At 33.8% G+C, this 27,773-nt stretch overlaps 2 protein-coding genes across 3 annotated transcripts in view; one reads left to right on the top strand and one right to left on the bottom strand.

The window, feature by feature from the left end:
- The window catches only part of LOC147077025 (uncharacterized), a 208,717-nt gene that overhangs the window by 61,100 nt on the left and 119,844 nt on the right, over positions 1-27,773 (top strand). The window lies entirely within an intron of this gene.
- On the bottom strand, positions 1,544-25,779 carry LOC147077027 (uncharacterized). The gene is made up of 7 exons (XM_085941613.1): positions 25,602-25,779; positions 23,850-23,990; positions 21,363-22,434; positions 11,135-11,307; positions 8,000-8,152; positions 5,665-6,447; positions 1,544-1,564 (listed from the first exon to the last, which is right to left on the bottom strand). The coding sequence occupies exons 1-7, from the start codon at positions 25,731-25,733 to the stop codon at positions 1,544-1,546; spliced, it is 2,475 nt and encodes an 824-aa protein (XP_085797739.1). The 5' UTR covers positions 25,734-25,779.

The following is a 27,773-nucleotide window of genomic DNA, read 5'->3' as shown; positions in this document are numbered from 1 at the left end:
GTACACAAATAATATGATAAACTATCATCGATAGCAGCTGATAGCCGCCTTGTGTAAAGAATAGAGCCACAGGAACCAATAATAATACTAATTTTATTACATATTGGAACATTAATTTATTAAAATACCTTTGTCCTAGTATTGCTTTCCTGTAGATATGTTACAAAATTACCTAGGTACCTACTATATAAAAAGGAAATTTTTAGCAGCCAATCGTAATATAATAAATCAAATCAAATTTATTTATTTTACATATAATGAACATAACAAATTATAAATTCAAAGCGTTCATGAGATGACATAAAATAAGTGTTAATATTTTTTTTAAATAAAAATACAGAGAATAAGTTATAAAATAAGAAATAAAATAATAAAATAAGAAAATAAATAAAATAAAGAACAAAATAAAAATAGATGGATGCACACAGAGTTTACTTTGGTACACCTTATCTTAAAAACTTATAAAACAACGTCCACCTAAATTCACCCTCACGTAAGTGGAATATATCAATATTTGAAGCGATTTCATTGAACATGGTTACTGCCCTCCCAATTGGCATTACTAATGGCAGGTTAGTTCTGCACCGTGGCAGAACAAACAACGGATGCCCTCGATTCCTAAGGTAATTATCAGAGACACACAAGCCAACACCACCATGAATGGCAGAGTTCACATTTACGCCGCGTATAAGTCTGAAAAAATATGTAGCTAAATAAAGATCCCTTCTAAATTTTAAGCTACAGTATGTAAGCATCCCTAAGAAAAAATCAGTTGGATAGAGCCACGGATAACACGGATAATATCCATACAGCCGAAAGTAAAGGAGTCTTAAAAATTTCTTTTGGACTCTCCACCATAAGGCCGTAGTTCAACTGATGCGGGGCCCAAACGATAGACCCACTCTCAAGTCTGCTTCTAACTAAGGAGTTATAGAGAAAAATTATGGTACCTACGTAGGTAGGTAGGTGCCTACAATCATTAATAATTTCGCAAAAATTGTTAAGTAATAGGTAGGTCCCCACCATACTCTTGAAAAACTCAAGACAAAAAAAATGTTCACGTGCTATAGTTTTTACAGAAATAATACCTACTAGGTACCTACCTATAATTTTCACACCTTTGTTATTTAATCACTACATCACGAAATATTAATAATAATAATAATAGGAATTGTTTTAAATTCAATTATTGCTCTCAGTAGGGCATATACTAATCATGGACTAATCCCTATTATAGTCTATGCTCGGTTCAAAACAACAGGGATGAAAAGATCCTCTCCACAGAAAAGGTAATGAAGAAGGATCGTTTCTGATAGGAACAAACTTGTGGTTGTACGTTGGAATGATAATGTACCTGTCACTCTGATAAATAATTTCCTAGCGGCTGAGTATCTTCTTAAATTTAAAAAGTTTTCCCTAGAAGTCAAAATAAAAAGTGGATGATGACTACCATCAGTTAGTCAAAGAATATAATAAACATTTGTTTAACAAAGTTTTCTGATTTTAGATTGTTGGGCAGGTCTACAAAACTTGAGGGAAAAGGCTATTTTAAGATCAGATAGGCCTACAAGTCCCATAGAGTATACAATTTTGGCCACTTTATACCCACTAGATATGTTATAGGATGTTTTAAATTTTGGCAAAAAAATACCAGTGTATTGCAAAACATGTACCTAATCTTCTTCGACCATGTCCGATACTGATAGGATCATATGGGCCTCCACAGAGTGGAGGTTTGTATTGAGAGATTTTGTTTTTTTTACGAGAAATGGATGTCAGCCACTTGCTCAACCTATTAGGTCCATACCCTGACACACACAAATTGGAAAACAATATGTATACTTGCCAGACCCAGGATTCGAACCTGGAACCCATGGCTTTGTAGTCCAACGCTTATGCCGCGCGGCCACCGTGGGTGTACCTAATAGTATCAGACTATTGTTTTGGTACAAGAAAGCAAAGATATTGTTTTGTAGTAATTTATTCAAAATAATTGATTATATACTTCATATCGTCTCTGTTCTGGCAGAACACACTAACTGGAGAATACTTATTTAGAGTAATTTGACTTTGAAGCTGTTAAAATGTTTGAAATGGTCTATCATGTGAGTTTATTAAGTAATCGTAATAAGGATGACTTTAACACCCCTTTCATCCAATATTTTCGAATGCGATTTTACGCCAGATGGCGTGCAAAACGTATAATTGCGTTCATGAAAATTTTGTACATAAGCATCTCGCCGAACCCGAACACCTAATGCCTCTCTACCATAAGTTTAGCGAACCGATTGCTAAATTCGGCAGAGTCGATTTTTGACAGATTGCAACTGACTGCCCGCGTTTGTTGATAATTGTCATACCTAGGTACTTGTTTTCTTCCGTATTTCATTATGATTCAGTGAATTATTTTGATTATTGTCTTATGGTATTATCTATTTTACAATTGATCCTATAATTGGTTCTTCATTTTATTCAATCATGAATGCTTTATTTATAGGTACCTACTAAACTTTGCTTTCGTAGATGAAGCTAATAAATCTACAATGCCGCAAATTTCGTAAAAGCGGCGACGCATTCGAATTTAAGAGTCTCGTTAGTAAATACACACCAGACGCAGATTCATGAAAATTAAATAAATATAATATAATATTTTTAACAACTCAATTCACATTATTATGCTGGAATCGATTTATGCATAATAATTATATGATAGGTAGGTATACTATCACGAAAACCATTTCCTTTCATTTGTTTATATTGTAATGATTATTTATTCAATAACGTTTATTCGGCATTCGGATTATCCGGCCATGATGTAGTATTAAGGGGGATGCTTATACTATCAGAGGCGAAAAGAGGCACCTAACGGAAAAATACGAAGCTTCGAATTTGAGTTTTTTTTTGATAATTTACAGTTTCAACTCTATTATTTAATAAATATGTATCCGAAAACATAAAAAAGATTTTTTATTTTTTTTTAAACTTAAAGATAAACTTACAATTGTAAAAAAATGTAATAAAATGTGAATTCGTTGCAGGGTCAAATTTTATTATTGCATTATATTTTATGGCCATATTTATTATTAAAATTTAGTTTATTAAGTTTTAGATTTCATGTGATGTAGATTTTTGACTAATTCATCGTTTTAATATTGTTTATATATATTTTAAAAAACATCGATTTTAAAAAATATATAAATGTGTATAACTCGAAATCCTTTTTATTTATATCAAATTTTATTTTAGGCATGGTCACAATATTGAATCTCGAGTTGATATAAATAAAAAGGATTTCGAAAAATAAAAGAAATAATATGAAAGTAAATAATGTAATAGCGAGTTCAAAATATATGGACCACTAGGGATATCTAGCGGCAAAATGTGAAAAATTATCATTTATTTGACAGTTAAGTGCCCATAGACATCAAAAACTGACCATAGAGAAAAAATATTTTTCTGTTTTAATATAAGGAATACTTGTTTCAAATAGAAGTGCATGTACAAACACCATTATTTGAATGGAGCATTATGGAACACGGCGGCACCCGTATATACAAATTCGCAGACAAGTGGGTGAACACTCGACAAGTTTTATTACGGCAATAAACGGTTCCGGCGTAAGGTAAGACCGTCATAAACGATTCGGTTTTGCTTAATTCCATGGATACCCTATAGAATAAAGACTGTTTATTTATTAAGAAGGTTTCCAGACGGTAAATTTTGAAATAAGGAACATTTTGATATAACTCAATATGTAATTTTTTCGAATTAGTGTCTTCTGCCAGAAAAGTGACGATATATTCGCATAATATTTGTAATTCTTATTAAAAACATTTTTTTTCTATTTTTCCTGCACCTATTTTCGACCTAGAAACTCAATATAACAGTTGATCATTAAAATTCATTTTTGGCATCTTTGCCAAATTCATGGTTAAACTACTGTTTTATTGACGTTAGGAAAATTATCTGTATAAGTATTTAATAAATAATACATTTTTTTTCATTCCCTCTTTCCACTTTTCATAAAAGCCGTGTTAAGCGTACATATGTTAGGTACGCCGAATGTGCGAAATTGACTATTACATGAAATGGGAAAAATTTTGCCTAAATCATGAAAAATGCAAGCCCGTTGCCTTATTCATGAATTAGGCAAAATATCGGCCAAGTGCATGAATTCGGCAGTAAGTTCACGCATGGGCAAATTAGATAGTAGCGCTACGGTGGTGTTTTTTGCAACTAAACCACACTAACCAAATGTGTCAAATGTCATTGATTATATAAAAATATACCAATCAATAACTAAAATGACGTTCATATTCATTTACTATGCCCAAAAAAATCTTACACTACAATATGATAACGGAAGAATTTTATTAAAAGGTATTTTCGCGATTTGATCAATTGTTTGTTTGTGATAGTTTGTTGACACTTGTTAGCTAACTTCAAAATGGACATTCAGTTGAAAACAGAATTACAAAACCTAACCTAACCTAATAATAATAATATTATTATATTATGTCCAACTATAACTGTTAAACCCATCCGTATTAAATTTACCTTTTCTACTGTCATGTAAACAGTTTGAATTTCATACCCTGGCGAATTCACGCACTCTGCAGATAATTTACCTAATTCATGAATAAGGCAACGAGCCATATTAGATTAGTCAAAATTTTGCCCATTTCATGTAATAGTCAATTTCGCACATTCGGCGTAACATATACATTACATTTGCAATTGGGGTGAATGATCACTATTATTAAAAAACTGCGCTATGAGAAAATCAAAATTAACATAATTAGCTTATCACTTGCATTCATGAATTAATGGCATTTTCTTTTATAACTAAACGACATTTCATGTTTAATCAACACACTGCATAAATAGTAATTTTCCCAGAAAAGCTTTAGCAAACTTATTTTTATTTATATACTGTCTCCCTTCACCAGATTAAATAATTGTGTACCAATTAAATCTACCTACATTTTATTTTAATATTTACCATTTTAAAATAAAATTAAATCAATTTTACTGTTTTTAATTTATACAGGTATTTGAAATACGAGATTTTTTTAAAACACACATCGCATCGATGTGGTTTTACACCAGAATGTGTCATTTGAAGTCTTTTTAGATCACTAATCAATGTGAATTATTTAAAACATACATTTATTCAGTTTTTCTCCAGTATGTGTTATTTTATGTATTTTGAGAGAACTATTTTTTAGGAATTTTTTAAAACATAAATCACATTGATGTAGTTTTTCACTAGTGTGTCATTTTATGTGTTTTGAGAGTACTTAATTGTCTGAATTTTTTAAAGCATACATCGCATTGATGTGGTTTTTCACCAGTGTGTATCATTGTATGTCGTTTGAGATGACCAATTTTACTGAAATTTTTGAAACATATCTCGCATTGATGTGTTTTTTCACCAGTGTGCGTCATTTTATGTTGTTTGAGATAACTAATTATTGTGAATTTTTCGAAATATACATCGCATTGATGTGGTTTTTCACTATTGTGTGTCATTTTATGTTTTTTGAGATAACTAATTTTTGTGAATTTTTTGAAACATACATTGCATTGATGTGGTTTTTCACTAGTGTGTGTCATTTTATGTTTTTTAAGATGACCGAATATTTTAAATTTTTTGAAACATACATCGCACTGATGTGGTTTTTCTACATTGTGCGTCATTTTATGTTGTTTGAGATTACTAATTATTGTGAATTTTTTGAAACATACATCGCATTGATGTGGTTTTTCGCCAGTATGTGTTTTTTGATGTTTTTGCAGATAACTAGGTCGTGAGAATTTAATTAAACATACATCGCATTGATGTGGTTTTTCACCAGTGTGTATCATTTTATGTTGTTTGAGATGACTAATTTTCCTGAAATTTTTGAAACATACATCGCATTGATGTATTTTTTCACCAGTGTGCGTCATTTTATGTTGTTTGAGATAACTAATTATTGTGAATTTTTTTAAACATACATCGCAATGATGTGGTTTTTCACCCGTACAAACCGTGCGCCTACCACATTGCGACATTTCAATTGAGCGAATATTGCATTCATCTAGTTTCTTACCAGTATCCTTATCTGACTTAAGCTGATGCTGACACTTGTTGCATGAATTGTAGTGACTCTTTAGATGATGTACCGATTCAAACACTCCACAACAATCCTTGCAAATAAAGTTACGAGGGAAATATGTAACTCTTCTCAACATAATTCGAACCACCTTTGGTAAATATAATTGGATCTCTGCTTTGATGTTCATTTCATCTATAGTTATCTCTGAATGCTGTATCATCATATTTTTGATTCTTCGTGTGGCATTGGCTCTTTCATTGTTGACCAAGGTATTATCAACTGTATCCTTTTTAGCAATCTCCAGTGGATTACTATGACGTACTGTAAAACATTGCTGGGTAGAAACCTACAAAAAGGGTTGGTATATTCAATACAAGAAAATTAAAATACAATTGTGTCCCCAATGTTATATAGATACTCACTATGTGTTTTGACAGTTATTGTTGTAAATGAAGGGTGTTTTTTTGCATTTACAGAACTTACGATAGGGTTCACTGTTAAACCGATCTCTGACAATGCGCTCACCATTTGACATTTATGATTTGTATAGGTACTGTCATACCCATGATTATTGGGTCTCTCCCGATAGATTAAATTAATTAATAGGTATAACCATGTCACCTGACCTCCTAGTCAACAATGGGCGTACGTACGTCCATTATTCCTTGATTAACTGTCAAAATGTTTAATATGTACTTAGCACGTAAGAATTGTATCAATGTAATTATAATAATAGTATGTCAGAGAAGAATGTGATTTGCCGAATAAAAGAGACGAAAGCCAAAGGAATTTAATAATAAGGAGTATGTAAGGGAAGGATGGCAAGACTGTCGAGAGAAAGAAGAGAGTAGAGGGTCGCCATTAAAAAAAACGAAAAACACTGGCCCTCACGACTCGGAGTAAAACAAGTAAAAATCGAACACGGAAGTGAAAAAAATGGGATACGGAGTGAAAGGCCATAATTGTGAACGATTAATTATTAATAACAAAACTAAAATTAGTGCATAAAACATTGGAAGTGTAACTAACTAACACGTGTAATCTAAAAATATTAACCAAACATAATACAACGAGTTTCATTTAACCCTACCATGAAACAGATACCAATTTAGTTTAAATTTGAGAAATCCCGGGCCCACCAACATCCCGAGCTAGTCACCAGGTCCCGGGATATCTCGGTACCTTGTGTGAAAACCATCGTTAATAGTCACGCTTTAACGCTACAAAATTATCAAAATTTAATTTGAAAATCAGTCGTCGATTCACGCAATTTGCCTTCATTGATGTTGCTCATTTTTGCTTAATGTGTTTGTTAATTAGAAAAACTGCCGCGTATGGAATGACACTTAAATGATTAGAAAACCTAGTTTTTTGAAATCTCTGGACAATTTCCTTTTGGGATTCGTGCTAATAAACATGCAACAATTGACCCATTGGAGGCCAACATTGTTCGTGTGTGTTTAGTGTGTTATTTGTCATATACGGCCAGCTGTGGTAGAAGAAAGGCAGCAAAAAGTGGTAGAAATTGACCGGCCACAGCTGCGGTGAGCACATGCCCGAAACCATTTTCAAATGTTTACGCCATGTATTGTCCATCAAAAAGATTTAGGCACAAGCCAGAAGTCACTGTCGTCAACTAAATAGGATGAGTCTTAGTAGATCACAGTTTTAAAACGTGGACAACTCGTCGCTAATCGGAAGGTGCATCAAACGAAGTGCGGTTAAAAATGGAAGGAGCTTGTTAGTTCACAGTTTTAACACGTACCTAGCCAAGGAAATCTTGTTGGACAGTAGGTATCTTTCGAATAGAAAACAAAATGATGAATAGAGCATGTGTTATTATTTACAATATTTAAAAGTTTTAACGGGGCAAAAATCAAAATTTTAATCGAACGTACCTGATCTAATGTCCTGTACTTCGGATCCGAGGAACCAGGTTGAGGATTTTCAATATTGATTTTGCGGATTGCGCTGACAACAAATTCCTCTTTGATGATGACTTCTTCTTGATCATTCTCTGACTTTATAGTAATGAGACAATTTTCACTCTTCTGAAAATAAAGAGTTTTGTAGATAGGAGAAGAATATTTTCCATTTACGTCGGAATACAATAAAAACAAAGACATCAGTATTAGAATATTTTCACAGTTTTGTGTATTACAAATAAAAATATTTGTTTGTATATTATACATATACGTATCAGAAGAAGTCAGTATACGATACATTATATACCAACAACAATCAAATGAAAATGTATGAATATATTGTGTACTTGTGAATCATTGGCGAACGTCGACTTATCGTGTATACGTTTATGGTACTTCAAAATGTCCACAGATGAAAAAAACATATAACACACGTCACAAACAAAATTTATATCATAAAATAAAGCTCTATTTATTTTTAGGCGGACTTCTTTTGCAGAACCAAACGCTATTTCCGTTTTAATGTCTTGTTCGTGAACTTCAATTTCACCAAACTGTGCGGATTGTCTCTTAAACATATCAGGTGCTTTAAAATCCACGTCGGTCTGTCAAGAAATAAAACACAAACATAAATCAATGAAAACATTTATGACATTATAAAAAACCACAAAAACAATGGAAAGTTTCGCATCCATTACCATCCAGTGTCGAGTCTTCACAATCGAATGGGCGCGTCAGTGAGAAAATACACCTGAAATGGTTTGAGATTTGACGTTTGGTTCAATGTAACATTGAAAATCAAACCGTTCTCGGATCATGAAAAATGGTTTGACATGAAACTTCAAACCAATTCTGACATCCATAGACTAATGGCAAATTGTCAAAGTGTTGGTAAGCATTATTCGGCATTTATATATCGTGATATGTTCATATTAATATGTTAGACATTTACACCATAGGAGTTTACTTAAATTATGTATATTATAGATTAATAATCAATACATATTATTAGTAAGTAACCATACGCGAACAAGAAGCCGCTTTTGGTCGTATTATCCCAAAATCTAGCCATATTTTCTATGCAAAGAGTTAGATTTTACTTTTTGTTAAAAAACCGGGGAAGTTAGGGGGTTTGACGGTACCTATATCATGTCAGACCAAGAATTTATTTTCATTTTATTTATATTTTGTAACGGAGATTATAACCTAAAAACTGTGTTAAATCATCCCGGAATGATCAGGTTTTACATTACCTCACGAATTTTATCAATTTATGTTCAAAAGGTCACAATATCATACTGTCGAAATGAAAACCATCAAACAAGTGGGCAATTATGAAAAGCTTTAGGCAAAAGTAATTTTTAAAAACTCTGTCGCAAACAATGACATTAATATGGACGAAGCATCTAGAAAATAAAATGACACTCACTTTGTGTCGGGTCTGCCGGATGGCGAAATTCATATTTTAATATCGGTATCCTACGCTCAAATGAGCATTCTGCTTGCAAGCGGTCTGGCTTAAAATGGCATTTATAAAATGCCATTTTAAGATATTGGTGAATGTTTATTCAATGCAATAATTGAATGACAGAAACCATTGGTGTGTGATGCGCCTGTGATGCGCTGCGCTCACTTGCGTCTAATCTCCGAGAAGTCGTAAGTACCCGAGAATCTGTTTCTAACGCAATGAGTCATGACACTAATACGCCTTTACAATAAAGGTTATATTACCATCAATTCTCGAAGCTTGTATCGCACAATGGAAACGGAACGTCATATGGTCACGTGACATCTACCTATACACTGTCATAACAGACCATACTGATCTAGTTATGATTGAAGTAATGCTGACTTCGTTTTCTTTATATTGTTTTGTTTTGACAACAAAACATACATATTAACTGATCGCTACTTACTCCTAAATACTTACATGAGATAGATATAACACAAGGAATTATAACTTAATCTGGATCTTGGTAAAAGAAGTGCATAATATGTCAAAATTTTCTAATACTAAGTTAATTGTTCAAAGTTCTTTATTGTTTTATTTTTTAGTATTTCCCATATAATTTACTCGTACCTTTACCTATTAAAAAAAAACAAAAAAATCAATTAGGTAGTTGGAAAGGCATTAAACAATCGGTTGTACTAGAAACCATGACATATTAACATAGGCATTTATTTTACCAAGGTCCAGATATATAATATTATTTATTTTCAACATTGCAGTAAATAATGCTATTTCAGTTAACATATAAGATTCATGTCTAAATAAAACACTTAAAAATACGTAATAAAACCATCGGAATATAAAGGAAAGACAGAAGAAGATAGGTAGGTAACTAATTGGAATAACAATCATACCGCATATTATATTAATGTCGTTTTAAAATTAAATTACTTATTTAAAACCAATAAAGACATCTCATAAAAATAGTAGCTACTGAATCTAATTGGAACATCACTGTTTATGCACATGTATAATACACTCTACGGTGGAACCGAATGAAGGAAGGAAGGAAGGTGGAATGGAGGAACCTAATTGGCCCCACATCGATGCGACTAACCCACCCAACCACCTTGTACGAAAAAGCGAGGGCATGGTTATTAATATTTTTAAAAAAAAATACACTTTACGGTGAAATTTTCAACGAACAACATGACATTTGATTAAATAATATGCGAAAACTTTTAAATAATAACGGCTCACGAAGAAGTATGGTGAACTGCATATGTACAAACTACAAAAATAATACCTATTAAATTGACGACCTATGGTTTATACTGTTAGTACGATGCACTGTCACTTGACTATATTTGAATATTTTTTTAAACTTTATTTTCTTTTCTTGTATTGTTTTAACTGTCAATTCATGGTGGAACTGCATTGTATTGTTGATTCATTTCATTTTTACATTACCTACGACTTCGTAAATTGAAAGGAAACTTCACTCTATAAACCTTTTTGTTACTTCCGATGTTAAAACCATATGGTCCAGCAATTGTTGGTAACCTTGAAAAATAGTCGTGGTTTCTTTCGTTTAGAAATTGATTGCGGACTTTTAAACAAAATTATGAATACCCTGAACTAATTGGGAATCAACTTACCTCTTTTAAGGGGATATTTTTGCTGTCGTCATCGATATTTTCCTGTTTGACCGAAACGTCAAATCGACCTTTGCTGTTGAAGTAATTTGTGTCAATCCATCGGTATGCACCGTCGCCGATCACCTCCGCCGTTTCGTCAGGCAATACGTCTTCATCCATTTTTTCGGTTTTAACTTCCATTTTATGCAGTAGTTAATATCAAAATCTGTCAAATAACCTCACAAACTCGGTCGTCGCTTCAGTGTCTAAATACGTGATATAATTCGGCTTCCACCATAGACATTAGAACTTCGACCGTCTGGCACGACTTCTAGATTCAAGAGCAACAGCACGACCATAAACGCTGAAGTAGACATGCGTCGTTCTCGAACGAACGTATCTTTTAAAACTAATCTTTAGCCAGCGAACAAATCGGTCCCGAGTCACGTGGCGCTTATGTCGTTCGAGGCGAACGAGATTCGCGAGAGTGCACGCGCAGTATAGGAAGAAACGTGGGTGCGAAGGATACGCTGCCCGGCGAACGGATTATGTCGTTCGGGGCGAACGAGTTACGCGAGAGTGCGCGCGCAGTATAGGAAGAAACGTGGGTGCGAAGGATACGCTGCCCGGCGAACGGATTATGTCGTTCGGGGCGAACGAGGTACGCGAGAGTGCGCGCGCAGTATAGGAAGAAACGTGGGTGCGAAGGATACGCTGCCCGGCGAACGGATTATGTCGTTCGGGGCGAACGAGATACGCGAGAGTGCACGCGCAGTATAGGAAGAAACGTGGGTGCGAAGGATACGCTGCCCGGCGAACGGATTATGTCGTTCGGGGCGAACGAGATACGCGAGAGTGCGCGCGCAGTATAGGAAGAAACGTGGGTGCGAAGGATACGCTGCCCGGCGAACGGAATATGTCGTTCGAGGCGAACGAGATTCGCGAGAGTGCGCGCGCAGTATAGGAAGAAACGTACGTGCATACATTGCCAACGGTTTTTCGAATAAAAAATAAGTTTGTAGGATCTAATTTACAAGTATGAGTAGTATGACAGATTGGATCTGCCTTTTTTGATAGATTTTTATTATAAATTTGGTGTAATTGAATAAAATTAGAATGTAGTATGTACCTACTCGTAGATTATCTATAACTTGGACAATTACTTTTTATTAAGTTTTATAAAAAATAAAATTAATTCAATTTAATTATGTACAATATTAAATAGGTATAACAACAAGCACATTAATTATTTTATAACTAGCTACTACCAGTAACGAATGTAACAATAACACAACGGTGTCGTAACCCTTTTATAATAATGTAGTAGTAAAGTATGATTTGACCATTAATAAAAGTATTAGAAGTCCAACACACTTGTTATAGTTCAAACAAATCTTGCTAAAGAAAATATTATCCACAATCTGTGTGGGTATAACGGATTTTTTTTTTATACATGTTTCCACACATTTCAATATGTAGTTATAATCTGTAAGTTAATTTGCAATCTACAGAAATAATATCTAAGTAGGTATTTAAGATCTACGCAAAATTATGAACTTTTAATCTGTAACATACGAAGGTAGGTAATCAAAATAAATAATATTTATCTGAGGCTTGTAATATATTTTCTATCGTTAATTTAATTCTACGGTAGTCTATTGTTATATATTTATTCAATTAATTAATAATTAGCAGTTAACCAATGCGTAAGCCATAAGGCATTGGTCTTTGGGTAGGTATGGTTACAACGTTACAAGTATGATAATTTGGATCTGCCATTTTCTAAATAGATTTTATTGGAAATTGGGTACGTACCTATATAAATGCAGCAAATATACTTACTTACACGTTTGTTAATAATGCTAACTAATACGTAATAGTGGCGAGGGGTGGAGGTAGGCTATTAAGATTCGACATAAATAGTGTACACTAAACTTTGTCAGTTATACTTTATTTGTTTTTATTGAACTGCGAATACAATATGCAGATCGTGCTGGTTAAGTTTTAAAATTTAATTAAGCCCTGCCAAATCAAACCATAATAGTTTAAGGCCATGCATTAGTTGAGGCACGGTCTAAAAAGATCGTTGCTAGGCGATGTGCGGATTGCGGGTCGCGGGTGAAAATGACGCCTGTCAAACGAAATATTATTTCTCATATAAATCCAACATACGTCCATTTTATGTTCTGTTTATTATTCTATTAGTATCAATAATAATATATTCATTGACATGTTTGCTTTTTAAAGTAAATGGGTAAAGTTTTTAGTCATCTTTACACGATTTTAGAATTAATTGGCCCGTCGCCATCACCCAGCAAAGTGACGTGCGTCCGAATCCACGTTCTCTCAAGGAATGCGAAGCAAGTACAAATTTTCGTCGCGCGTACAGTTGAACATTATTTGGCGTTTCACTGATGCGTCACCTTAATATGCTATTAGCGATCCAACAACAATAGTGCACACTTTTTTAGTCATATTCATTTGTTTTCGTCAAATTAAGAATACGTCATAATATTATATTACACCTGGTGTTAGATTTTTATAAGACATAATAAATATGGGTGGGAATTAATCGCACATTGCAATAATCAAAATTCACAAGAAAAAATAACTTATATTAAATATATATTAAATATAATAATAGATATTTAAATCTATGCAAAATTATAAACTTTTATTCTGTATTATACGAATACGACTGTATGGAATCAAGTTAAATAGGTACCTTGTACAGGTTTGTGGTATAATATTGTCTATTGCTAATTTAATTCTACGGTGGTGGGCATATTAATAAGTATATTCATACTATTGCATTGAAACTTATTTATCTGGAAAAAATAGAGACTGACAATTTTGTTAATTTGTATTAATTACATAATAATATACTTATTGTTTTTTTATTCATCTAGTTTCAAAAATTATTTAGTTTTTAAAATCATTGCTAGATGTCGTGTGTCACTCAATATTCTGAAATCGCACGTGCAATGTCAACGCATGGCAATAAGTTATTCAAACAGCTCAAGATATGGGCGTTCGGGATGAGCGAGTGTACTTGTTCACCCGACGCAGGGGGTACCGTGGTTTTAATGCGGTTCCTTAGCCCTAGGGCGAGGCTCTTCCATTGCACTTTGGCTGGGCTGACCCCTTCGGGTTCCGGTGATTATCGGAATTCGGGCGCGTAATTTTTGATAGATTGGGGGGGGGGGGTGGCGACGAGATTCCGTAATTCGTACGCGCTAGTACTATACATTTTATTACAGCGACAAAAGACACAATTGACCTAATCTGTCCGAACAAATCACTATCCGTAATTAACCTATTCGGTCGGAGTCCTCATTAAGTGACTCATTTCCCATAGCTACGCTGAAGGCCGGCGACGAAATAGAGGGAATTGTGAATCTCAGTCAGTGTTGCCATCTTTTTATCTTGTAATAATTATTTATATTTTTATTATGCCTTTTTTGAGTATTCCTCCCTACTAATTATGACAATTAAATCCAAATGTATTGTAGACCTACAAAAATTTGCCGGTACATGTACATAGGCACTCAAAGGCTAGTTTTGCAACAAATTCTCAGACTATCCCTTGAATTTAGATGTTACCGACTGTTTACTGAAATGCGGCGAGTTTGATAGGTAGGTACCTCAATAATCTATGCTTCAATAATTATTTTAGAAGGTAGGTATTCGACGGTGTAAGATGGAACTGTACTATATTGTGGAATGTATTTCTGGAAATGGGAGTTCCAGCACGCCTTACCTGTCTCATCAAAAACCTATTAGTTATACATAATATAACAAATGCCACACTGTATCCGAACCGAGAAGGGACTTCGTCAGGGATTTGTTTTACCTCCCCAGTTATTCAAATATATTGAATAGGTACTATAAAATAATATAATATACAAATATAATATCTAATATATCAAATCTCGACTTCTCCTCCTGACGACTCTCCATCTACACCTCTTGGTCCATCCCCAATCACAGCGGTCTCGTCTCTCTACAACAACACTCGCCAAAACCGTATTGATCAGCGTTGATGCTTTTGGGACGGAATCGAACCTCAACCATATAAAATGATAATATAATATGTTGCACTTACCGACTAATACAATCTCCATCGCATACAATATAAGTACCTATAAAAAAAGGTGGTACATATTCTTTGTTAAGCGCCCTGAATTAATTCTTAACAATACACAGTACGGAAAATCAGTTATGAAGATCCACAACCTGCTTGGTCATATTATTAAGGGTTCCCAGAGGTCCTCTTTTACCTGGACAAGTCCTCTTTTTTATGTCAATGTCCGATATCTTTATTTATTTTTAACGAATAATGCGAATATAATAATATTATGTCCTCTTTAGATATTTGTTTTAACGAGAATGTTAGCCATTTGCTCATCCTATTAGGTCCATACCCTGACTCCAAACACAAATTGAAAAAAATATATCGGTAATTTGGTAAACCCAGGATTCGAACCTGGGACCACGTCATTAGCCGATGCTTAAGCCACCCAGCCACCGTGGGCTCTCATCAATTCAGTGAGTGTTTTGCATATTTTACATTTGCATGCAAAATATCGATTGAAAAGTAGAATAACGATACCTGTGATTTAATTAGGTGAATCGCGATTTATGTGTTACTGAGTGAACGTTGACGACAGCAACCCTAATCAATAATGTAAAGAGTTGCCAGTTAAATTGACTTACTAAAATTAGTAGGTAGGTTGCCATATTTTTAATAGGTACTACTTTTCTTATTTGGATTGAAATATTATAATTTCTTTAAATATTGGTACTGCATTACACCAACTAATATGTTTAGAAAGTACCTAATTATAAAATAATATTCATTTTTAGTGGACAAAAAATACGTAAATATAAACCGCAACGAGCTGACCTGAAGGGCAATTCACGAATGAAGCAGTGAAAAACACCGCTTTAAACTGAAGCATGTAAAATTTTTAGTTTTACAGGAGATATTGTGTGTATAGAGCTTCGAACGAAATGGATACGTGCGAGTGAGAAAGCATTCAGCATGCTTATACCTCATGTCCATGCGTTAGAGTTAGATAGAAAGTAAACATGCCAAAACGGAACGTTTGTGAATGTCATGGAAATTAAACAACATTTTTATCCATTTTGGTAATGACTTCATATTAAATCAGTACTTACCGTTAACGTTGCATGATTAAATCATTCATTGTTGAAGTACGTAGCCAATTAATCTTTAAACAAGCTAGTTACGTCTCCAATATAACAATATTACAACACGGAATTTCCGTTGTATTTTGCAAGCAAAAATGTGTGTTTCTGTATTAAAAAATCACAATAAATATTTATATGAGAATTTAAATACAAACTAATACTTTCAGCGGTAATAGTTATGTAAAAGATAGAAAAAAATAGAATAACAGCCTGTTCACTACGTACGAATTTTTGACGTTTAATAATATGTCAAACGGAGAGTTGCTGGCGCCTCTACCGGCAAAGCGTGTATACTTAAATTGCATACTGTACTTGACACTACCGGTCGACTTTTAATATACCGTAAAACCCCCTAACTTCACCCGGTTTTTTAACAGAAAGTCGTTTTGCCACCAAAATATCCACCAATATGAATTCGTATAGATCTTATGTGATGCACAATGATAGTATTTAATTTTATTTATATTGAAGTAATACCCTTTTCATACTAAATAATACAATAAATCACTATTTTTTATATAGACGAAGTTACGGCACGATTCCCTAACTTCGTCTAATGTGTTTTAGTAGGTACACTAAAAAAATATTGTCTATGGATACTCACGAAATCTATTAAAAAATAGCCTTAAGCAAATTCAGGTCTTATGCTAGAGACAATTTGACATATTTTAAAGAAATATCTACGTTGGCGAAGATAGGAATCACTTCAATGACTGTTTCATACAACCTACCAATTTACGCTAGGGCTGCCAAAACCCAAAGCATTATAGTATCATTTTTATGTGTTGATTTACATAGTAAATTTTTAATAAAGGAAATATGAGAAAAATTGTTAACTGGTGATTCAAAGTGATGAATAGTTTTTAGTCTAAAAACAATTAAAATAAAAAAAACACATTTATTTCAAGAAAATCGTTTTTTTGTGACAACCCTAAAGCCAGGGGAAGTGTAGGAACAAGTAGTTCACAAAACATAGCCTGACATTGCATACTCAAATAATTGATGTTTTATTATAAATATCGGAAATCGCACGTTACATTTGGCAAGCAGACTATATCACTATATTATAGTAAAAATATGAAGAACCTATCTCTACAAGATTCGTAGAAATCAGCAAAAGTTCAGAGGTATTCCGAAAAAATCTCTTCAAACCGGACTCGAAAAAACGGTACTAACACAAACACGGCGAAAATAATGGCGGTTTGAAAATTGTGTGGTGACAGGAGAAATATTATCTTTAAAATCGCCTTAGTGGCTTAAAGTGGTGCGATAGTAAAAACATGAGTTTTTAGTGTTTAATTGATTTAGGTGAAGTTAGGGACACTTGGCGAAGTTAGGGGGTTTTACGGTACTTCGTTGAAGTAGGTTTGCGCTTACGTTGTGCAACCGGTCATACTGCTTCATTCGTGAATCACCCTCCAGGGCAAGTGAAACCTCGACTGAACGGACAACTAGGATCGTCTAAATACACCGCCGTCTCAAAACTAAACGGACCAACACGGAAACATTAACTGAGCGGACAACAGAACTGAAGCGCCTAGTTTCAAAAGCCACTAAAACGGTTTTCGAAAATTTGCAGTTAGATAATATGTATTTAGATGGATATTTTAATAACCTGTATGATGGCCAAAGATTGAACTTTAAAAAACGCCAAGAACCGACAATACGTATGATCAAAAATTAGGGTAAATTTCAAAACCCGCTAAAATGGTTGGGTGTGCTTTTCAATACCCCTAAAATGGCAAGCCAAAATGTGGAACAACTTACCCAATAGAATTTTAACCACTTTTACTCGTTCTTAAGAAAAAGTGGAAAACTGATATCTCATTTTTCAGGTAGGTAATATAAAAGAATTTATATATATATATTAATGCAATCCGAGAGAGTATGAAAGATGAGAATAAAACAAAAAGATGAATTTTATGGTTATTTAGGAAATATTAATTAAATAAGTATGGACAATAAACTTGATTTGATGCGAAACATGTGGACAAAATACATTTTGAAATGACATAATATGTATCCAGCTATCATGGGTAGTTTGTCAAATTTATGTATTGAGTATTATAATTATTATTGTTATAAGTTAACCGTCTAAGCTGTGTATCTTGCTCTAAAAGTTAACAGCCAAGAGAGATGCTCTTTAAATATAGCACTTTTTGTAACAATTAACCTTTTTAATAAATAAATATGATAAACTACTCTCGATAGCCGCCGATAGTAGCCTTTGACTTTGATAGTGATGCTTTGTAAAAACGTTTTCTTTGAACAGATATATCCGCACTGTCATGGAGGTTAAATATAACAAATGGTAATAAGGCCACTGTAACGATTAAGAGTTTTAGTGTATAATGTAACGAATGTATGTGAGAAATCACAGCCTCGTGATAAAATAGAATATAACCATAAATTCCCCATGAATAACGGTTTGCTAGAGTAAATAAAGTAGAGCCCATGATCTTTATAGAAAACATAATATAATGACGGGTCGTGAGAGCGGATTGTGAACGCTGCCTGTCAACAGTTCCACTCATGCACATGGTAATGTAACAAGTAATAGATTAGAGCGCCATGCCTGATTTAATTCTACTGGGCGATAACGCAATGGGATTAATCAGGCATTTTTTAAAAATAAAAGAATGTTTGTGCTAGGAACCATGTCCATAATCAAAAGGTTTATTAAAATAAAAGTTAAGCAAAACACATGGTCAGTCAAAACACGTAGAAGTGAAACAGAAATAACGAACAAATAGCTAGGCCTATACCCTAGATATAAATTCTGTGGGGTATTAAATAAAGAAAACAAAAGAAGTTAGTCCATAATGTAAAAATATGATACTGTTAAAATACCGCCATTTGCCGTTCTCGAATCGGTCCGAACGACGAGCGTGAAGAATCTTCATTCGAGACGACCTTCTGCGGCGAGTTCCGTTGTTGAACTCCCCTCTCGATCCGCGTCATCGATCACTCTGCGTGTTCACGACGCAATCGTACCAAAGTAATCGTTTTATATTTCTCAGGCTTGCAACGAAGCAGTGGCATATAATTTTAACCGCCCGGGGTTGCCAGCGTTACGTAACGTATTTATAATTTAAGGTGGATAAATATCGTTACAGCACTCATACTCCGCCGAGGTGGATCAAGAGATAACAATTATTGCAAACGGAAATATCTGCCGAGACGAAATAATAGATGATTCTAGAAACCTACCCCCGCTTCGATTACCACGAGACATTTATTATATTTTGTAAATATTTGGCAGTAGAAAAACACCCCCAAACCGCTAGGGTTTGCGCTCCCTCAAGCGGGCAGCATGTTTAGTCCAATAATACAAGTTTCGGATTTAATTCGTAGCAAACAATAAAATTATCAAACAAATACGTATATTAATGACATTACTGTAGTAATGTGTCCAATTGATTTCATTGATCTGAAGACCAGGTTAATAAAAAAAAATTAAACGCCTTCACACACACACAATAATATGTAGCCTAAGAGCGGAATGCAGAAACATTTGTCATAACTAAAGTTTCCTTAGCAGAAAACACTATGCAGAAACATTGTCCTTCTATTGAAAATAGTACCATATTTAAAAATTCTCTTTTCTATAGTTTAGGTAAATTATTTTATAATTGTTAAAGCATGACAACTGCATTTTATAAATGCAATACTATATATACATATTAATATTTAATTATAATACTCTTATGTTTCCGTTATAAGTAATTATACGTGATTCCACAGGGACAAGATATTTTTTTAACATGGTAACACTAGCGTCAAGTGTCATTCTATCATCTGGCATCTTGTATTTTTGCGGGCTGGCGTATAAAAGTAAAATAATATTCTGCAAGTACATGCCAAACGAATTAACACTATCAATATCCATATTGAGATACATTGTTAAATGAATTTTATTATATAATATTTATTTTGACAGCAGATGTCAGTGGTAAATGGTAATACAGAAGGGGGCGTGTTCATAACAAAAGTAGTCTATGGTTAAGGATTCCTCAACTCTATACTCAGTATAGTCTATAGTTAAGTCATGCTTTTCGGCAACTTATCCTTAGGATCAAAATCTTGGATTCTGCATAGGGCTCTTAGTAATGATCAATCAAATTTTTAAGATACTTAATTAAATATTTACCCTATACAAATGTACCCTTAATTGTATTGTTTCACTAATAAAAAATTTTATCCAATTCTGCGCAGAGATATTAAATTTCAAATTCCGTGATTTCTTCGCTTTAACTGAAAAACAACTGTGTTCTGAGTCTCTGCAAGCGGCCTCCCCTTCTCCTTCATATACTCCAACCCGAAGATGAAGGGCTCCAGAGCACCATCACGCACTAACCAGCCGGATTGGGTGTTATCACTACTTATATTTGATAAATTGTATATTTTTAGTGGCTATTAATTGTGGCATTACACAAAAGAAACATTGTAATGAGTTACATCGTGTTTACAAGCTGCAAGATTGTATTCATGAATCAAAGCAGTTCGAAAGCTTCTGAACGATAGTGGCGAACCTGCCGGTAAAAATACGAACGATTTTCACTCTCTGTCAAACAGTACTATAAAATGACAACATCGCGTCTCGCTTACTCTTGAAGAATGAGATCGGCGAGACAGTCAGCGCAATTATTTTTTTATTTCACGACTTTATACGTAGATATGAGATAATGAGACAAATTTTAGTAGGTATGCTAATTGCATTGATTTGGAAAAAAGGTGGCTGACAGGTAAGTAAAATAAGAACGATGACGTGTTTTATTATTACGGTTCACGGAATTGGCATCAATATTATGGTTAATTATTGTTGTATGAAAACAATCTACCTAATTATCTGAGTTTATGAAAAATAGAATGAACCACAGTTATAGCATCTTAAAATCTAATTTCTCAATAACTGATGAAATACTATGACGTATAGAAATACTCAAAAGTGACTTATTTTGTGAAGTTTTATGGTAGCAGATTGTATATTATGAAAGTAATATTATTCATAAAATAAATTACTAAGTTATATCACGAGAATGAGTTGTTTTGTGTCTTTTCATGTCGGCGGATCGTTTACAAGAGTAATTGCATTCATTACAGATAAATGGCTTTTCACCAGAATGGTTCATTTTGTGTAATTTCATGCTGCTAGATCGAATGCAAGAGTACTCACATTGGTCACATTTAAAAGGTTTTTTTTCAGAATGAGTCATTTTATGTAATTTTAACCTAGTCGATAGGGAAGAAGCGAAGCTACATTCGTCACATTTAAACGGCTTTTCACCCGAATGGGTCATTTTGTGTGATTTCATATGGCGAGATTGTATACAAGAGTAATCGCATTCATCACATTTAAATTGCTTTTCACCAGAATGAATCATTTTGTGGAATTTCAAAGAACTAGACCAATTGCATGTGAAATTGCATTCATCGCATTTTAATTGTTTTTCTCCAGCATGGATACGTTTGTGCAACTTCAACCCAGAAGACCGTATACATGAGAAATTACACTCCTCACATTTAAATGGCTTCTCACCAGAATGAGTCATTGTATGTTTTTTCAAGTTACCAGAAGTTATACATGTAAAATCACATGAATCACATTTGAACGGTCGTTCACCATTATGCATCATTTTGTGATATTTCATAGCACTGGAATGTATACATGAATAATTACATTTATCACATTTTCGTAGCTTTTCACCAGTATGAATCATTTTGTGGCTTTTCATGTTACTAAATTTTTTACATGAGTAATTGCATACATCACATTTTAATGGCTTTTTCCCAGACTGAGTCATATTGTTTTTATTTAAGGATTGTCTACGTAAGGAATTGCATTCTGTGGATTGATACAGTTTTTCATTGTAATGAGCTGTTTGCATTTTTGCAACGGGTACTAATTCCAGGTTTATCACGTTTGATTTATTGTCATCACTTTGAATACTGCCACTTAACATAGTAAAAGATTCTTTGTATTTGTCTACATCTTCTTTGATGTCCTGCTCATCGATGGTGTCAGTGAGTTCTTGCTCTTTCGATAAACACCATGATGTTTCTAAATTGATAACGTCAACCATTAGGGTACTAGTAGCAGAGATTACCTAAAAAAGACATAATTTAATTGAATTTTCACACAAAATATGGTATTGAAATATTATGCATATCGAGGTCTTTAGATGGCGTCAGGATGAATAAATGGGATGGTACAGAAAAAATATTTAGTATTGCTACTTTTAAATAGACATGTATGTATAGGTATATAACATATAAATCAGTGGTGAACGATGGAGCTAGCCTGTTAAGATCCGACATATATAGAACACTACACTTTATCAGTCAAACGTATTTGTATTATAATTAACTATTTCTTTTATTCAACGAATAATTCACAAGATTTAAGAATGTACCATTCTAATTATTAAACATACATAATTTTGAAAAACTCTTTCTGAGAAAATATATTATAACCAATAGAAAAGTTAATTATAAATAATTATTAGCAAGTACAAGTAAGTTACCTACATCATAAAAAAATATTGGAGAAATCCACGACGTCGGTTAGTAATTGAAGTAATAGGTATCTTCTTTGATTTAATAAACAAAAATTGATTGCCAAAGTAGCTTAATTTAGAAGGGCGCTGATGAATGGGTATTAAAAGTCGCCAATAGTTAAAATTTGTCGCAATTAGTATGTCACTGCGTAGCATAGAGGTAATGCACGGATGGGGCGTAAGCCCAGGAGATGCAGGGTTCGATACCCTGCCGGGGTTGTTTACTTTTTTCAAAAAAGATTTTTTTTATTGGTTATAATATATTTTCTCAGAAAGTGTTTTTCAAAATTACGTATTCGTATTGAACTAAGACAACAATGTGTAGATAGTGTTTGTTAGTTTTAAAAATTAAATTAAACCCTGCGTAAATCACGTCGTAATAGAAAATAGTCAAAAATACATCTATAAAATATATAAAATTATGCCATTAAACCATACATAAGTTTAGATAAATTATATGGATAAAAGAATATTTTTTATTGATTTTGGTTTGGTTTAGGCAGGGGTTAATAAATTTAAAAAAAACTAACGACACCATATTATATTCTTAATTCAGAAATCAGTATGACTAAAAAAGTGTGCACTATTCTTGTCGAATTACCTATAGCATACCTAAACTATTATGGTTTGGTCTAGTAATAAATACTTTAATTTAGAATACAATAATCGATCGTCTACCGTAACTCAATTAGGAGAGCGTTTATGAGCAGGTATTAATAAGGCCAATAGTTAAAATTTGTCACACTTAAGCATGGCAGTCGTAGCATAGTGGTAATGCACGTGGCACTGACTATATAAAAAAAAGGTTTTTTCTATTGGCTATATTTTCTCATGACTGTTTTCAAAATTATGTATGTTCAATAATTAGAATGGTACATTCTTAAAACCTTGTGAATTATTCTTTGAATAAAAGAAATAGTTGATTAAAATTAGACATACAATAATACAATATCAAATGTAAGTACCTGATTATCCGATGCTTGCTCGGAATAAGAACAACTAGGTTGAGTATATGCACACTTGGTCGACTTCATTGAAAACTCGTCTTTGATGTTAAACCGCTCAAAACTCTCAGATTTTATATTGACAGGGTCCGTTTCACATATCTGCAAAATAAACACAAAGTAAATTATAATGTATGCCCAAAATAAAATGCCATTGTCGTTCCCTTCTAACAGTCCAATCGCAGGACACATTGTATAAACCCCATACATGCTCGCATCGAAAACCTACCCTTTCTACATTTATATTATTAATGCAATGGTGAAGTGTGGAAGTTGGCAGTTAAGATCCGCCATAAATAGTGCACTTTGTTAGTCACGCGTATTTGTTTTTATTGAAGTAAGAATACAATTTACAGATGGTGAAAATTAATTTGTAAAAATCAATTAAACCCTTAAACCAAAGATTATGCAATTAAATCATGCATAACTCTGCATATTTTAAAGATATAATAATATTTTTTTTATCTATTTGGTTTAGGCAGAGATTAATGAACTTAAAAAATGAACCAACAAAATGTCTGATTTGTATTCTTAATCCCACGAAAAGAAAAAAGTGTGCACAGTTTTGTCAAATCGCCGAAAATATACCTCTACTATAATGGTTTGGCTTAAGCAGTGTTTGATTGACTTTTAAAAACTTACCAACACCATCTTTAAATTATAGTCTTGGTTAAATAAAGACAAAATACGTACAGCGAACAAAGTTTAATATGCACTATTTATGGCAGATCTTAAGAGCTTACCTCCACTCTTCGCTACTGGAACCTATTCGCATTACCTACGCATAGGTGGGCGCATGGTTCGAAATCATTTCATTCTTTGCGTTTCGATGAAACCGAATGTCGCCAACATAACCATCGATAAACGTGATTCAATACAGTAATATAACCAAATGTTTTAGGCTGGTATACAAAGGAACTGTTTTATTGTGACTGACTAGCGCCATCTTTAGATAAATAAAGCCTGAGCACATCTTTTTGCACAAGCAACGAGTGGTCCACTGTTCAGCTGTCAAAATCAGATCCCAGATTGCTTGACATATTGATTCGCCCTTTCTCGTTTCAAATTTAATTATAAAGAAGTCTTAAAGCAAATATATTAACTATCAGTGTTATTTATAAATAGTATACATTGCTGTTATTCATCGGCTGTCAAAGTCTGACTAGTCTTTCACATAAAAACCGGTGGTAATATCGATTGCCAAAAAATATGTAGCATTGACCTTGCATTACACTTGTAGAAGGTGTGTTAATGCTAGTGTATTATTTATGATGTAACTCATCTATCGAAATCAAACCATCCCTTGTGTGAACACGACAGACGCGTCTATATGAGCACTCTATAGAACAATGACAGGCAATGACAGGTCATCCTTAGACAACAACGGGAAGGGCGGAAAAAGTAAGACCAGTTGTTGTGAATGTATCGGCTTTCTACTTGAGTCGGCAAGCTCAGTTATATTAATATGTCACTACTGTCATATGGCGTCATGACCTGTTGTAGTGTCAAATAATAAAATAAGTAGGTGCCCAGTTGGATTGCATTTTATTGATAGGTACCACAAGTAAAGGTTTCATCATTCATCTTTAAATAATATACAAACGCGTTTATTGGAAACAATAAAAGATTATTAGTACCGAAATGAGATTATTCACGTTTAATGTGAGATAAAATAAACTAGAAATCAATAAACACGCCTTGTCAAGAACTAACCTCAAAACTGCGACTATCATTGTCAGGGTTCTCCTGTTTTATAGAAGTAAGAAGCTCCGGCATGTTTTTATCTTCTATCGGCACATAAAACCAATTTTGGTCTTTTGCACTAGGTTCGTGTTTCACGTCCATTCTGCTTATTGAAGGATTTATGTCGTAACCTTGTGTTTATCGTGACACGAACTCTCTTCCAATTATTTGTCTATGCTTTTGCCCATAGACTAATTGCCTCTTTCGCTAGCAGTGTTAACATCTTTTCCCCACTGAATTACGAGTATAATAAGCGGTCTAAGAATTTTATTAATAAAAATATAGTATTTCCAAAGAGATTGGTATTGGAGTATTTCGGAAACAAATTTTGTACGCGTTGTCATTTGTTGAAATTGTATATAACCGGCGCTCCATTGGCACGCAAGTCAAACGATTTACAGTCTTCGGACATTATTTTCACGTGGAGCACCCCTGCGGACTTTTTAATGCGCAGATCAGGCTTGTTGGATTTCAAACATGTTTGATATTTTAATCGCCGAGCCGCTGAAATTTGTACGTTCACCACGCTTTACCGTCACATTTTCTATGCCGTCGGACGACGGCGCCATCATTATTTTACTGTTATTCGAAGTGTTCGGACTATCGCAAACAATAGGACTCAGGACGTTTCCGTACGTCTCACGAATTGATCACAGGGCATGCGTCGTCGGCCCTCAAATCGGTATGAAAATGGCCGCCATTTTGTAATGAAAGTACTAGCGCACTGAAGTCGTCTTGTCGGTGTCAAACCAGTAAGTATTTAAAAGTTGAAGAGGAATTGGGTGATGAAGTGACTAAATGTGGACTTAGTAAATGGTTGATCTACAGGTACACTCAAAAAGTTTTTTAGAATAGGTACTTCATAAATTGTTTTCAAGACAACCCGTCATTATGGAAAACGACCAGCCCACTTTATAAAAGTCGCGATGCCAAGTCAATGGCATATGCGGATCTTTTGGAAATACTAACAAAGGTACGGCCGCAGGCAAGGTTCGACGATGTCAAAAAGAAAATTCAGACATTCAAGTCTTGTTATAGAAAGGAGAGGAATAAAGTTAGGAGACGCACTGTATGGACCCAAACTGTGGTACTATAAGAATTTTGAGTTCTTGAACGACCAAATGGAAGGTACGTGGGAATGCTTTCAAAGCTATTAAATATTATACACGTGCAGATTATGTCATTGTCGTAGCTCTTAAAGTGACATCGCATTAGCTACTATTAAGCAATTAAAACATAGGTATATAAAAAAATGCATTATTTTAAAATAACGGTATTGTAAAAAAAATGAAAGTATATATTACGAGTATTATACCTTGATGATTTCACTTATTTTTTTTTTTTTTTTTAATATTAAATATTTATAAAATAGATCCACAAAAATTAATATTTCATTTTTCCCCTGGCTGTTCTGTTTTGTTTTGTTCTATTTTGTTCGGTCATCCTATATATTGAGTCACAAATAAGGCCATCGTCGACATGCTAAATATTCAATACACAATCAAAATTCTGTACCTAGCCAGGACTCTCCATATAGGCTGTAAGCAAGCTACTTAATTATTCCTGTTGGATGTATTGTACTACTAGTCATATTCTTCGAAAAGCAAGCATGGATTTGATTTCTAAATAGGCATGATGCTACATAATAATATAGGTATGGTCAGTGACGTCCCTAGATCAAATGCCGCCCCTAGACAGCGCCAAAATGCTGCCCCATGTTTTTATACAGTAGGTATTTTTATCATCCTTTCATGAGTCCAATATCTAAGAAACGTGTTGTATAGATACATTAAGCACTAACAAAATATCAGACTGTAATTATTCGATAATCTGCACGTGTTGTTTCTGGTCACCAAGGACATTGAAGGGCAACGGAAGTAAACTAGACATCGCGAACCCGACAAAACCAGTGAGCTGAATTTTTTTAATGGAAAGATAATTTCGTTATTATTCAGTTTAGGTAGCTATTTCTATGTATTCCAAATGATTCTCCTCGAATTGCCGCCCATCGGAAAACTGCCGCCCCCAAGCGATGCTCTATCTGCCTACCTCCACAGGACGTCACTGGGTATGCTAACATAGCTCAAATATTTGTTGTATCGCTTAAGCCTTAAGGTTTATAGGCATAAAAAACAAAACATT

This window comes from Rhyacophila brunnea, unplaced genomic scaffold (genome assembly GCF_057557595.1).
Source record: "Rhyacophila brunnea isolate RB1 unplaced genomic scaffold, BYU_Rbru_1.0 scaffold_13, whole genome shotgun sequence".
NCBI lineage: Eukaryota > Metazoa > Arthropoda > Insecta > Trichoptera > Rhyacophilidae > Rhyacophila > Rhyacophila brunnea.
This window is presented reverse-complemented; position numbering and strand designations above follow the sequence as displayed.

Coding starts and splice junctions, on each gene's coding strand:
- LOC147077027 (XM_085941613.1), bottom strand. CDS start 25,733: ATGGACGTGAAACACGAACCTAGTGCAAAAGACCAAAATTGGTTTTAT. Junction 22,435..23,849: donor AGCAAGCATCGGATAATCAG/GTACTTACATTT, acceptor TGTCTTTTTTAG/GTAATCTCTGCTACTAGTAC. Junction 8,153..11,134: donor AAAATATCCCCTTAAAAGAG/GTAAGTTGATTC, acceptor CTTTATTTTCAG/AAGAGTGAAAATTGTCTCAT.